Genomic DNA, 14,430 nt, shown 5'->3' on the forward strand with positions numbered 1-14,430 from the left:
TGACACCTCCTGGCCACAGGGGGGCGCCGAGTTCCCCCAGCAGGAAGCAAACCTCCTCCCAGCTCAGGCAGAGCACAGTTTGGAGAAGGCTGTGGAGCTTCAAACAGGCCATCTCACACACCTGAGGATGCACAAAAATAGACATTTTATAATACGTCTTTTATTTATTTATTATCTTATTTTGATCAATTTCACATGCATACATTAAATATATTTAATAAAATTCAAACAATGCCAAATAAAAAGCACTGTAAATGTATGTTAGTCATATCTACAGATATTCTAAAGCTATTTTTTTTTTGTTACTCCAGCTTAGTTGTTCTTCAAAGTGAAAAACCAACATATTACCACAAGCAGAAATCTAAAAAACAAAGTTTAGTGCCCTGATTTTTGTTTTTTAAAAATGAAATTAATCATTTTTGTGAATCTCTTAAGAAAAAAAAAAGAATATGAATGTCACAAAACTTTTAAATTGTGTGTCCGTTTACCTGGAGTGATGGGATTTTTTCATACACTTTAATCATATTCTTAGTTGGGTCCTTTATTAATTGATGCCTTCCAATTCATTTTAGATCTCTGAGTACAGATGGATTTTTTTTTTATTCATATATAATTTTTCTTAATTTATTTTTATGTTATTATATTGTCTTATGTTGTAGCTGTTTTTTCTTTTCTTCTTCTCTTACTAATGTTTAAGTTTAATTCATTTTTTCTTCATAAGTATGCATATATAAAATGTAATGTCGAATTTGTCAATAAAAAACAAAGTCATTCAAAATAAAAGTATTTTTGAATCAGCTTCTTTTTTTTTTAATAAATCCCTTATTTTTGCTTGAAATAAAAAAAAAATAATTTGAAGCCATATAACAACCGGATAATAACAACAGTTCCATAATGCATGTACGACACATTAATGCATTTTCATCATTTAGAAAATTTGGGGAATAACTAAGCAGAGCAATCAGCTCTTTTCTTGTTCAATTATTGTTTTTTTCTTCTTTAAAACATAAAATATATATATAATTTGTTACTTTCTCTCCCAAAAACACATGTTTCTTTCAAGTCTTTATTCTGAACTGATGATTTTTATTTCAAGAACTTTTACACCTGTTTATAAAGAGTTTGAAAGAGAAAAATGTTTTAGGGTTGAAAGCCTAACGGTCAGGACACATACAAATGCTCTCTTAAGCCCACAACCCCGCAGTAACAGCTGCCATAACTCAAAGATGAGCTGCCCTTTCATGCAAAACACTCCCAAACAGGAATGAATGCAATGCCGTACCCATAGAAGGCCTGGTATTTGAGAGCTGTCTTTATCACTGTGCACTTATCAAGTCAAATAAGAACAGTAAAGCTTTTCAAAACTATCTTCTTCAAAAATCTGCCTTGAATGTGTCTTGGTTGTGAAAGAACAGAACACTGACAAAGATTTCCTATCTTTGGACGATGTGCTTGGCAGGTTGAGCTGTGGGTGCAGCTGACCTGCGAGTGCTGCTGCTGAATGTATCCCGTGATGATACGTAGTCCAATCTGGGCCATCTCTTTCAGCTCGGTGTTTCCAGGACTACCAGGGGTGCTGTGCCAGGCCTGCAACCTGTCCAGCAAGTTCACAACCCCTTCGAAGATCTGCAGAGGAAACAACAGGGCTGTCAAAGCTGAACTCCAACATAAAGGTTAGACCTGTTTCCACACCTTGAAGCAACCTTTAAACGCAGATTAACCTCCACTCGACGCTTTTGTCACTCAAGACACCAACATTTGACCTAATGCTGCAAACTGACAACACCCACAGTGTCAACCAACTGAATTCAAACTTTGGTGTTCACTTTTAAACATCCATTCATTTGTAACAACACAAAAATATTGTAAGAACTGTTTCTCTAAGTTTTTTTTAAGATAAAAAATCATTTAACAGATTGAAAAGCTTTTTCTGATTTTGGGCAAAAAATCTAAAAACGGAAAATCTACTATTTTTGCTCAAATTTGAACAGTTAGTGGCAAAAATTCAGTACAATCAAGCTTGTTTCTAAACCTAAAACTGTAAAAAAAGGATTCAACACTTTGTGGAAATCTACAAACAGCTTTACAAAAGATTGGACTGATTAATAAACAGATAGCCTAAAGGGTTTATGGGGCTGAGGCAGGTTCTTGGAGCAGTCAAGTAACCAGTTTAGCCTGTTTTCAAGTCTGAGCAAAATCGGTTTGATCATCTAACTCCAAACTAAAGCGTAATTGCAGAAACTCATGCAGAGATACTCTTGATTTTTATTTTTAAATTGCCTTAAAAGTTAAGAAAAAAAGTTCAATCTACTGTTTGCAGGTCTTTTTGTTAAGGATAACTAGCATGATTTTGGGTTGTAGTAGGAATCCGGAGTCCCCAAATCAAATAAAATCAAATCAATCTTTATTTTATTTTATTTTTATAGTACTTTTCATATAAACTGTAACAAAAAGTGCTTTGAGAAAATCACAAATGTATAAGGAGTAAAAGCAAATTCTACACAGCCGGGATTTGAACGAGGGCCTTCTCAATGTAAAGAAAGAGTGCTAACCACTGCACCACTGTGCATAATTACTTTATTATCTAATTCTGAGTAACTAACTATCTTCTTTTTTTTTCTCAATTTATGTTTCAGTCAGTAAGATTACAAGGATCCTCAACATAAGTACTTCATCTCAAGTTTCTCCATCTTGGTTTGATGGAATGGAACATTTTCACATGAAGTTGGTGGTGAAATCCTGTTAAAATGTCACTCTTTGTGCTGTTGATCTCAATAATATTTACGTCATTGTGTGTTTTTAAGACATGAGTGGGGCTTTCTTTGTTATTGTAGTAGTTTCATGTTTTCAGCATCACAGCATTGGACTTTCAGCACACTCTGAATTCGGCGGCGTTACCTTCTCACTCCACAGAGTGCGGTCCCTCGTCCCCTCTGCAAACAGGAAGTCCTGCAGCAGTCGCAGGAGGCGGACCAGGCTGGGACAGAAGGGCAGAGACACTCCTTGGGCCTCCCTCAGATCTGATAAGGATGACTCCAGCATCATCTCTAAAAGGCTGCCACACAAAAAGGAACAACATACTTTGAAAGCATTTGCAACACGACACGGAAATGTTTGCAGGTAATTAGGCTGAGAGTGAAACTCCATTGATTTAAGTTCACAGACGCTTGTATAAAACGGTAACTGACCTGCGCTTGATTTCATCAGGAGGACGCACCAGCTGGCATGAAGATCCCAGTTTGGTGAGAACGGAAAAGACCTGCCCCCGCTCCCTCCACGCCACATCCTCCGTCCCCTCTGCACCTCTGCCGCTCCACAGCACAGAGAAGATGATGTTGGTCAGCAGGTTGCACAGCTCTTCCTCAGGGGTCTGCTGGAATTCAAAAAATCAAATTGTAATCATCTTCCAACTCTTAAGAAGAAGATCAGCATCTGAGTTAGCAAACAGGAATACCTGCGGGTTGGAAGTGTTTGAGATCGTGTCTCCAGTAGGAGGCTCCATTCCATAACTGGTGTCATCTAGAACGTTGGACAAACTGGAGCTCTTCCTTGGTCTAAGAGGTGGAAATGGTTTGAAGTGCTCCAGGGGGGAAGGGGTGTTTGTCAGACTTCCTACGGGGGTTTGAGCGCCACTCCCTCCTATTACTCCCAGTTCCAAATCAAAGGGGGACGTGCCGAAAGGCGAGAGCGGCTGATACTCCTTCCCCTCATCTTCAGGATGAGATAAATTAATATCAACCGCGTTTGAGATAGAAGACGACTGACTCTCCTGATCTACAGAATCAAAGGACTTAAAATGGAGGGAGCCTTCCAAGTTTTTCAGCGGGCCTCCTCCACCACTAGGGGGAGACTGGGATAAATCAGAGAACCCCTCAGAAATGTCCCTGTGGCCTTCCTCTTCCTCCTCGTCCTCAAGTTCCTGCGAGTTGCGGTAGCTCAGAAAAATGGCCGTGTTGGAATCCTCAATGACCAGAGATGGATCTCTGCGCATCAGAGGTCTGTAGTTAGCGTCAAAGGGGGCGGAGGTGGTGGAGTCCACAATGTCGTTGACGTGGACTTCGTAGGACTCCTTCACGTACAGCTTGGTCAGGACATCCTGCCAGCCGGGCTGCCTGGCGAGCTGCTTGACGTAATCCTCGTTGGAGTAGATCAGATAGAAGAGCTGGAGTCAAAGAAAAGCCTGTCACCACACAGCATTTACTCTGCAGCTGAGTTCAATGTAGAGATCTGAGGCAAACCTTGCGACAGATGTCTAGTCGAACGGTAAGTTCAGCTCGATGGGACAAGCTGACCACAGCCAGCAGATCTCGAAAGTTAGGAGTTGCATCTGTGGAAAAACAGCAGAAAAAAGGTGATTTTTTTTACTCTCCTTTTCTCAGAAAGACAATACAAAATGTACCTTTGAATTAATCAAATAATGCTCAATAAATGTCAAAGATTTCAATTTTTGTTGTGTTAAACTTAAAAATACAGAAAACCAAAGCAATATTAGCTCTAATAATATTATATTTTCAGTTAGGCACAATAGTAATCAAACTAATTTAGCATTTAAATGATGTTTGGAAGCCATTCCACAAAAATAATATTAGTAGTTTGTTAAAGTCACAAATGTGAAAACAGTTCTCAAAGACTCAAAGTAAATCTATAAATCCATGAAATACAAGTACGTGAAGGTCTGTTTTCAGCATCTGTTGTGACCTTTCACACACTAATAACCCCAGCTAGACGTATCTGTTATCTTTGATCGGTCTTGCTCATCAGCTTGAAGGAATTTCCTTTCTACAGAACTGCTTCAGCTGAGGAATGCTGGTGGGTTTCCTCACATGAAGTGCTCTCGGCACAACATTTTTTTGTGGGAATGAGGTCGGTGCCTTGGCTTAGCCAGCATGCTAGCTTTAGGAAGGTTGAGAGTCTATGTTTTGCACAAAGTTGTGAAGCTGGAGTCATTTGATGGAAGATTCAGGTCAGAAAATGCTGAATTTTGATGTTCAGCAGCGATTCTTCAGTTTTGCAAGGGAGCGGGGAGCTGAATGTGACAGGTTGCAGCCAAATGTTGCTGAAAAAACACTGTTGCAATAAGCCGATTTGAGCTGGGCAACCGAAAGATCAGGGTGGGGTCAACTGGGGTGAAGAAAAAAGGCATGAGAGGACGTTGAACCAATGGAAAGAGGAGCTCCAAACAGCTTGGAGACAAATTCAGTTGAGCCATGAAGCAATATTTTGTCAGATACCTCAGTGGAGAAATGTATTATACCCATTTTCGTATTACCTGTAGCCAGGACCTGCTCGTACAGACAGCGGACGGTGGTCATGGTCATGGGGATTTCCTCTAGAAAGCAAATCAGGCCAAGATATCCAAAATCCCTCAGTTTAATGCGCTGCTTGTTGCGCTCTGACACCTTCTCGCTTTTAAGGAGTTTGTATAAAACCTGCACAACGACAAGAAAGAGTGTTTAATTTTCACAAAAAAATTCAGTGGAGGTTGCACTAAAATCAAGAGCGTAGTTTCTAAGCAGTTTTTTTTTACCCTAAACACTCTTTCCCTGCCCTCGTCTCCCAGGCCTGGATTGAGCAGTAGGCAGTAGAGCTGCTCGACGCCCCACTCCAGCAGCACGCTCTGCACATGCTCACGAGGAGGGCTGGTCCTCAAGAGCTCATACAGAACATCCAACGCCTTCACCACCTGACATGCAGAGGAGCAGCTGGTAAGCTATCAAGAAATGTAGATGAGGGAGGGTAACACTGCATCAGTTTAGGAATTAACAAAACAATCGTAAACAAAAAGGGCTTAGATATAAAGGGAGAATTCAACTAGAAACTGGGAGTAAACTATCTGATTATTAGGCTACAGAGAACGGACATGACATAAAAAACACATAATAAATTGTTCTGTCAAACTAGCATTTGCATAAAAAAAATTAAATATTGTGCTAAAATTGCCAATGTATGGCCACAAAATAACAATAAAATAAATTTTATTAGCATTTTGGGTGAAAAAAAACAGTATTTTGTGCACCTAAGTTAGCATTTTGTGCATACAAGTTAGCATTTTGCACACATGATAGCATTTTGTGCACACAAGTTAACAGTTTTCGTACACAAGTGGCTATTTTTTAAGCCACAAATTAACATTTTGTTAGCATTTCGTGCACACAATTGACTTTTTTTGTGCGCACAAATGGCTCTATAGCTACAAACTAGCATTTAGTTAGCATTTTGTGTGAACAGCCAAGTTTTTGTGTGCACAAATTAGCATCTTGTGCATACAAAACATTAACTTGTGGGCACAAAATGCTAATAAAATGCAAATGTGTGTCATCAAAATTCCAATTTGTGCACAAAAAAAATGCCAATTTAAGGGAACAATTTATGTCATATCCAGGACACTGTAATTTAACATAAGTTACACAATTCCGATCTTGAATAAAAGCAGGTATAAAAGAATGATTCTCACCTGCTGCTCCTCCCCTGCGGCCAGTATGAAGGCAAGAACACTGTGGAGCTCCTCTGTAGTTGGAGACTTGAGAAAGTCTTTCAGCAAGGCAAACAGAGACGTCTGAATCGTCAGCTTCTCATCAGACAGAGGGGAGTCATCCTTCTCTGCACTGCAGTCAAAAGGAATAACAGATGAGTTACCAAACCAAGCAATATCTTAGTTTCAACTTCAAGAGATGCTATAGAAATCCAAATGTATCCACGCATAGGAAATATATGTATTACTGGAACCCACAAATTATCTTTCTTCTATAATAATTTATTGGACTACATTTCAGTTAGAAGTTCCAGAGTGTGAGACATACACATTGGTTGTTTACAATGACGTAGGAATGACATCCAGACCACCATTTGTACAGTTTTCCTTCAAAATTCAACATGAAAGATTCAAAATGGTTGTTAGATTTGAAATGTTTGGTTTAAAACAATTGTGATATCCCTTGGAAAACCTCCTTGGGACATTGTAGGCTATGTAGTTATTACATTAATGACACAGTTTTGACCTTGTCTTTGCTTGGTTTTTGGATTTATACATCATAATTTTGTCCGTACACTTTTGATGTTTGTTTTAAAACATAAAAAACAGTTTATTCTCAATTTGTGGGATTTTTCAGTAAAAATAATAGCATATACAACTCAGAATTTATTTTCTTGTTCAGTTTCAGGTTTATTGTAAAATTATTGTTTAAAAAATAGCTTTTTTTAAAAGCAGAAGTTGTATTCAAAATTGAATAAAAAGCACCCCCCCCCCACCAAAAAAAAAAAGTTTTAAAGGTGAATTAGAGCAAATTGAAAAAGATTGTGAAAACACATTAAAAAGACTTTGGTCAATAAAGGAAAGTTCCACTTTTGTTTTGTTTAAAGCTCTATTTATGTGAAAGCTGTATGACCTGGTGAAATAAAATAAAAAAAGAGTTTATGAAATTTTTAAAAATACATTGACATTCTATCAGACTGTGAACTTGAATGAATGCAGCATTGTGGGAGTGATGCCCAAACTGGTTGATCCGACCCGGTTGACCCTCGCACCTGTAGTATGTCCTAATGGTATCCAGAACATACTGAACTCCATACTTCCTCTTCATGCGCTGCTTGCTCTTGTTCATCACAGAAGACAGGTACTGCACATGTGCTGCAGAAAACAATAAAGTACTTGTTTAAAATTACACTTGAAAAGTCAAATTGTTAAGCAATACTGCATTGAAGAAGTGCAAAAGTTCCCCAAAATGATTCACTTTTAATTCCTGTAACTGTTTGAACTTAAACTTAAAAAGAATATTGCGTTTCAAGTTTTTTTTTTTTTTTTTCTGTTGTCACTCACGCGCAACTTGCACACCAAGACTTCAGCAAACATGGAAAGCTTTCAGGGGTACAACAGGGGCTTGCTTTGGCCTTACCCAAACAAACAGCAAAGTGGCTTTGAGTCCAGATGCGGAAATTAAAGAGCAGGTGTTGGTAGAGCTGCTGCAGAAGAGAACTGTTGCCCTCATTGAAAACCTGCTCCAGGAGCAGCTGGCATGCCATTAAAACATTCATGTCCATCATGTTGCCTGAAACCTGCAACAAACCAAAATAAAAAAAACAATTTTGATTTCAAGAATATACATAAAAATTTGGATTCAAAACAAGAATTTTATCAAATACAGTCAAATTGATAGAATCTGCTTTCATTGGACGAGGTGCTTTATATATACTGTAAAAAATGTCAGTAATTTTTACAGGAAAAAAAGTAAAATCATGACAGTTAGCGACCATAGTCATAAATGACAGTTTAACTTACTGGTAACTTCCTTAAAGTCATAAATGTTGAAAAAAAAGCGGCCAGTTTTTTTTTTACCATAAAAATTAATGTCTGTTAATTTTGTAGACTGACAGTAATTTTCATGGTATAATTTGGTGTTTCTACAGTAAAATTATGATACAATTTTCAACAAAAAACTGTGAAAATTAACAATAGAAATTATTTAACCTAATATGATAAAAAAAGATCCACCAAATATTTTACAGTTTACTGCTGTCAGTTTTCTACTGTAGAAATTAATGTTTGTCTTTGCAAATTTTTCAGTGTTACACTGTATTTTTTAAGGGTTAATGCATTCCTATTAACAGTAAAAATTAGATATATTACCCAACGAGAACTGGTAAAAAAACATTTTTTTTTACTGTAATGTTTAAAGTTACACCTTATTTTTTTCTGTGAAATTCTGGTAACCACAGCTGCCAGTTTTTTTACCGTAAAATTTACAATATTTTTTTACAGTGTATTCACCTGCGTATAACGTGTTGTTTTGAAGCATTGTGAGCATGTTTGTCTTATTCTCAGCAAAAAAAAAAACTTCAGACACACAGTTTCCTTACAGGATGCTCCTCCTTACTACAGTATGCTTCAACATATCCTGCTAAACCCAGAACAGTCACTCCTCCTATGTTTCTACCACAGATACTTTACTCAACTCGGAGTACTGTCACAGAAACAGGAAAACTTGATAAGAACGGAGAACACAAGAACAGACACAAACAAAAAACACATGGTTTGATTTTGTATTTAAATCAACATGTGTGAACTCTTTTGTACATAAATGTGATTTCTAAAAACCCTTTATGATAATAATCCTTTGTTCTCACTCAGACTGAAAGTGTGCAGTTTGTCAAACTGCATCAATTCTCCCACACAAGCACTTGACGCAGTCATTGCTGCAGATGATTGCCATTTCAGGTCCATTCATTACAGAGAAATTATACCACAAAAAGGCAGCCCTGGAAAAGGTCAGATATTACACTCGCAGATGCTAATCAGCCCTTCTGCCTGCAGGCATAAGGCTGTTTCTGGAACAGTGTTTGAGAAACCTACTTTGCTCAGAATGGCACCGATGACGCTCGGCCCCTGGCACTGCAGCAGGCTCTCCTGATTGACGGGGTGATGACGAATCAGATTTTTGATCAACAGCAAGAAGGCGGCGATGCTGTTTGACTCCAAACGGCCCTCTGAGAAAGAAAACGGGGCAAACCAAAGTTTGTGATATCCTGAGTTAGCCACAACCACACATGTGCATTACAATGTAGAAACATCTCAAAATGAGTCAATCATCAGATTACATTAGTCACATCTGTGGAGCGGTTCATTTATCTAAGTTACTTTACTCCAGATTTGGTGCAAGTACAATTCTACTTTGAAGTATTACTTTGATGTTTCCACCATTTTACTCATCAACTACGATTGAGTTATTTTTGACGGGATCCTGAAACATGTTTCTAGAAATCAACAAGAAAAAACAAAAACATCCTAGAAATGAATAAAGATGAGATTCAGAGAATCATCAAAGAAATATCTGGAACAAAGAAACAAACCAGAAGATTTGTTCAGAGGCAACAGCAACGCGGCGGGGCCTCTGGAGGAGGTGAGCTCCGGTCCCAACAGGTCTGAGGTTTCCTGCCCTCCATTGTAAACATGCTCAGCCTCACACACCTGCTCGAGGAGCGGCAGGAAAACCCCAATTCCTCCAATCACGTTCACAACATCCTGCAAGAAAGAAGGAGAAGCTAAATTATGAGTTGGTTATTTAATTAGACCGCAAAGATGCTAATTATAGTTGAAATATAAACAATTTGATATGTTAAAAAATGTGTCGCATATGCAAATGTAGAAACATTTTTCAGCTCGCATTGATGAGAATAAGGTTAATCAGCAAATGTGAACTCCTGCATATATGAGCAAAAGCATAGGAAGCACTCAAGTTTATTGACTCCATAAATATATTAAAAAAAAGATATCAGCGATGACTTTATTGAGAGAGTGGCCATAATTCTTGGAAAGTTCATCCATAAATTAACTGAAATAAGACGAGTCAAACCTCGTTATAAATAAGCATGGAGTAATAATCATATGTGCTCGTGATCTGAGCAAGTTTGGAAACTTGAAATAAGCTGTGAAACCTATAATGCTTGCTGGAAACGAAAATTCAAGACAGAAAATATTTAACTAATACATATAAATGTGTTTCACTGATCAATTAGGGCCACACTCTACTGTAATTCTGAGGAAGAATTTCAAAAAAGTTATGTATATTTTTAATTAGGGCTGTAAAAGGATTGCATTAATAAGGATTAATTAACTAAAGATATTTTTTTAATCGCGTTAATGTCATTTTTGCATCAGACGGTTACTTCAATGTTATGTAAACCTGGAGGAGCATTTTTTTTCCCACTCATACCATAGTCATTTAAGAAAAATATAAATATTAAATAAATTATTAGAACTTCAGTCCTATTATATTTTTGAGTTTAAATTGTTTTTTTCCCTATTTTTTACAGAAGCAGACTGTTTACTACACGCCGTTCTCTGCTCTAGCTCCTTTTTGAGAAAAGTTATCATCATGAAAAGTTAAAAAATGCATAATTTTAGACAGAAAGTTCACCACTTAGCGCTTGTTTAAACTAAACTATTTAGACAACAAAGTCTAAATAGTTTAGTTCCTCGCAGTGTTTTATTTCTGCCTTCTTACATTCACTTCTCTATTTATTTCCTGCTTCATCCCAGTCTTTAAAATGATCAAATTCACCAAAATAGGTTAAAGAAAACTATAAAATCACTCTCATGTTTTTTGTACTGAAATAACTGTTATTGCTGCTGTGATAAACTGTAGAATAATTTGAATTATGGTATTAATACAAGTTTTTTCTTAATATTTTTTGGATTGCTCGAAAAGTGTTCCTATTGTTTTTTGATGTGGTAATTTTTTTAAAATTTTGTTATTTTATAAAAATGTAAAACCCCCTCGGTGATGTCAAAGTAAAGGTTAGGTTTATAATTAGGAAAAAAAATTAATTAAGCTACCTTTTTAGTCTTATTTTGATCTTTTACAGCGCCACAATGTTACAAATGTAATTAAAATTTTGGGAATTTTTAACAACAATTATTGGGTTGAAAATCATTGTGATTAAAATCTATTAATTAGATTAATTAATTACAGGTCACAATTAATCACAGAAAAAAGAATCTCATGACAGCACTATTTTTAATAAGCTGAATCATGGATGGGACCATAAATATTTCACAACGATGTGACACAGCGGCATGCAGAACACTTCAAGACGTTGCAGCTCAAGTTTGTTCTGCAAACATCTGAATCATGGCTATATTTCTCTTTTCCAAAAACTTCTTCTGCATTTTTAAATGAAACTCTGCTATTGTATTTGTCATTTACAGGGACCAGATCTTTCCATCATGTGCTCTGACGCTTACAAGCTTTGAGCTGTTAGAGAACACAGTCAGTTTGCATGTGACTGAGTAAACTTCATGTTACTGGAGTCATAGGAACTTTCTTCCTGCATCAATAATTCCTGGAGTTAATCTCTCGCCCTGTTTTAGACCCATTATTCCTAATCCTATAAACAGATGACTATTGTCAGAAGCTTAATCCTGGGGTATTTTTCTTTTTTTTAACACTTTTCTGATACTTGTAATCTCCAAAAAGCACATTGAACTTTGAAAACTGTGTATTTTTTACCTTGAGGTCCCAGTTGACCACCCTGTGTCCTGTGAGTCTGCCGTCGTATTGGTGGTTGGGTGCCAAATCCAAACAAATCTGACTCTTAAAAGCCTGAAAATAAAATTATAAACAGTTGATAGAATTTTTTTTTAAAAACCCAACATGTTTCCAGTGTCAGTAAGTCACCTGAGGTGTGTAGTAGAGTAGAAGCTTGCTGTTGAGATCTGATAATTCTCCATCCGCTTTAAATAAAGGCACGTGATTTGGGCCTGTGATTGGAGAGAATTGACAGAATGTAATACAAAACTTTACATGAAGTGTGCTCAAACATGACTTCTGAGTGGTTTATGCCTTTAACTCTGAAGCTTGTTTATTGTGTGATTGCCTAGTAAGCATTCACACTAAAGTGATTCTCCTGTTCCTTTCCGTATGATTTTTGGCATTTAAAATTTTAATCACACTTTCAGTGATTTCAGCAATTTTGGTATCAAAACTTTCAGTTCATTCAGGGCATTACTGTTTGTATTTTTGGTATTCATAAACTATTGTTTTTTAAATATTGAGCAAAATATGCCCCATATGAAATGAATGAGTCTTCAAATTTCAAAATTTTAAGTAGATCAGCAACAAGCCTTTAAATATTTCATGGGTTTTGTTTTCCTCTTTTGTAGTAATTTTCAAAAAAATTGGAGTTTAGCTAATATTTTGCACAACATGCTAATGTTTTGGGCTAATTTGTTATCGACTGAGGTTTTTAGAGTGAAATTTAGAGTTTAGCTTATATTTTAGCAACATGCTAACGTTTCTGACTAATTTAGTTTACTGAGGAATTTTAGGCTATTTCAGAGTTTAGCTAGTTTTCAGGTAATAAGCTAGCTTTTTTGGCTAATTTGGCATCTATTAAGGTTTTCTGGTCTAATTTGAAGTTTAGCTAATAATTTAGCCAACATGCATTTTTGGCTAATTTGTTATCTACATAAATTTTAGGCTAATTTAGAGTTTAGCTTCAATTGTAGCAACAGGCTAATGTTTTTGACTAATTGAGTTTACTGAAGAATTTTAGGCTATTTTGGAGTTTAGCTAGTATTTAAGCAACTAGCTAGCTTTTTTGGCTAATTTGGAATCTACTACGTTTTTTAGGGCTAATTTGGAGTTCAGCTCACGTTTGCGCAACACACTGAATATTTTTCAAAATTTGCATGTTTTGGGGATTTTTAAGCAATTTTAGTACAAATTTTTCAGAAATTTAGGTAAACTTAGTTCAGCGCTCTTTTAGAATTCTTTAACAAAATTTCCAGTCTTTTAGCAAATTTAACATTTTGCAAATAGCTTTAGCATTTTCAGCAAATCCCTTCAGCAATTAAAGTAAATTGTGTCACCATTTCCAGCAAAAAGCTTCAGCTTCCTTAGCGCCTACTTTTAGCAAAAAGCATTCACACTAGCATTATTGCAGGTGATGCAAAGTGGTTTTTTATTTATTTAAAATTTTCAATTATTAACAACGTAATTCCAGCAGATTCTGAAGGAGAAAAGTGGTTAATTTCTCCTTCAGAATCTGCTGGAATGACACTGATCCTGTTAACGGTTGAAAAGTTACAGTATGTCAAAGATTTTGTGTTTAAGCGACAGACCTGCAGCGTACAAAGCCCGCGCTTGCGTTTGCTGCAGAGCCTCATGGCAGATGAAAGCGGTGCCCAAAAGCCCATTCAGAGATGTGGGAGACCCCCACTCTGTGTCCTGCAGCCCTGCTGGAATGGTGCGCACCAACTGGTCCGCCGAAGACCCCCAGCGACCGCCCGCAAAGGAGGCCGGGAAAGACTGGGATCGGATGAGGAAGGGGGCGGGAGCGGGGAAGGCGAACTCAGGGGATGGGCTGGAGGTGATGGAGGCGGGCAGGTTTGGGGAGGTGGTGGTGGTTGTAGTTCTGTGGCCAGCAGAGCCGATGCAGCAGGAGGTGAAAGGCTTCGAAACATTACAGAAAAATGTTTTAAATAAACAAAAGACGAAGAAAAAAGTGAAGTTAGATGGATAAAAAGGAACAATTTAGCTACACAACAGAGATTAGCTTTAGCTACCTCACTGAAAGAAGGAAAGCGAAGCTGAGCAGTTTTACGCAGTTCTCCATCAATGTAGATAGTGACCAGATTCTGACCAAAAGGTCGCCTTCCTGGAACGTGAACTATAGCCACTGAATGCTGGGAAGACCAGAAACAATTTAACTAATGATCATGATAAACAGATAAACAAAAAGAAGACTAAACTCACCCAGGAGGAGTCAGTGAGAGGGAATTCTGTCAAAGCAACTGCCATGTAGTCTTTCTTCGTGCACACAGCCACCACCAGCACACCCTCCATGTTGAAAAAAGCCTCCAGTCCAGTTCCACTCGCGGTGAAGAAACTTTTCACAAGAATATAATATTTTTGGTTAAAAATTGTACTCTACAAA

The 14,430-nt window shown here is 37.2% G+C and overlaps 1 protein-coding gene across 9 annotated transcripts in view; it reads right to left on the reverse strand.

Annotated features, from left to right (window-relative positions):
- The window catches only part of nbeal2 (neurobeachin-like 2), a 40,814-nt gene that overhangs the window by 13,100 nt on the left and 13,284 nt on the right, over positions 1 to 14,430 (reverse strand). For 4 of the 9 annotated variants that reach the window (XM_024268222.2, XM_024268220.2, XM_024268223.2 and 1 more), the window contains 18 exons: positions 14,250 to 14,382; positions 14,060 to 14,179; positions 13,616 to 13,946; positions 12,171 to 12,253; positions 12,003 to 12,095; positions 9,844 to 10,015; positions 9,347 to 9,480; positions 7,893 to 8,052; positions 7,525 to 7,627; positions 6,455 to 6,605; positions 5,528 to 5,710; positions 5,270 to 5,429; positions 4,239 to 4,327; positions 3,455 to 4,162; positions 3,189 to 3,373; positions 2,899 to 3,055; positions 1,483 to 1,626; positions 7 to 121 (listed from right to left, as the gene is read on the reverse strand). In XM_024268222.2, the coding sequence (XP_024123990.1) occupies positions 7 to 121; positions 1,483 to 1,626; positions 2,899 to 3,055; positions 3,189 to 3,373; positions 3,455 to 4,162; positions 4,239 to 4,327; positions 5,270 to 5,429; positions 5,528 to 5,710; positions 6,455 to 6,605; positions 7,525 to 7,627; positions 7,893 to 8,052; positions 9,347 to 9,480; positions 9,844 to 10,015; positions 12,003 to 12,095; positions 12,171 to 12,253; positions 13,616 to 13,946; positions 14,060 to 14,179; positions 14,250 to 14,382 (3,221 nt within the window). The remainder of the gene's footprint in view (positions 1 to 6; positions 122 to 1,482; positions 1,627 to 2,898; positions 3,056 to 3,188; positions 3,374 to 3,454; positions 4,163 to 4,238; positions 4,328 to 5,269; positions 5,430 to 5,527; positions 5,711 to 6,454; positions 6,606 to 7,524; positions 7,628 to 7,892; positions 8,053 to 9,346; positions 9,481 to 9,843; positions 10,016 to 12,002; positions 12,096 to 12,170; positions 12,254 to 13,615; positions 13,947 to 14,059; positions 14,180 to 14,249; positions 14,383 to 14,430) is intronic. The other 5 variants (XM_036216029.1, XM_036216027.1, XM_036216028.1 and 2 more) reach the window with 5 other exon arrangements.

This window comes from Oryzias melastigma, linkage group LG16 (assembly GCF_002922805.2).
Source record: "Oryzias melastigma strain HK-1 linkage group LG16, ASM292280v2, whole genome shotgun sequence".
NCBI lineage: Eukaryota > Metazoa > Chordata > Actinopteri > Beloniformes > Adrianichthyidae > Oryzias > Oryzias melastigma.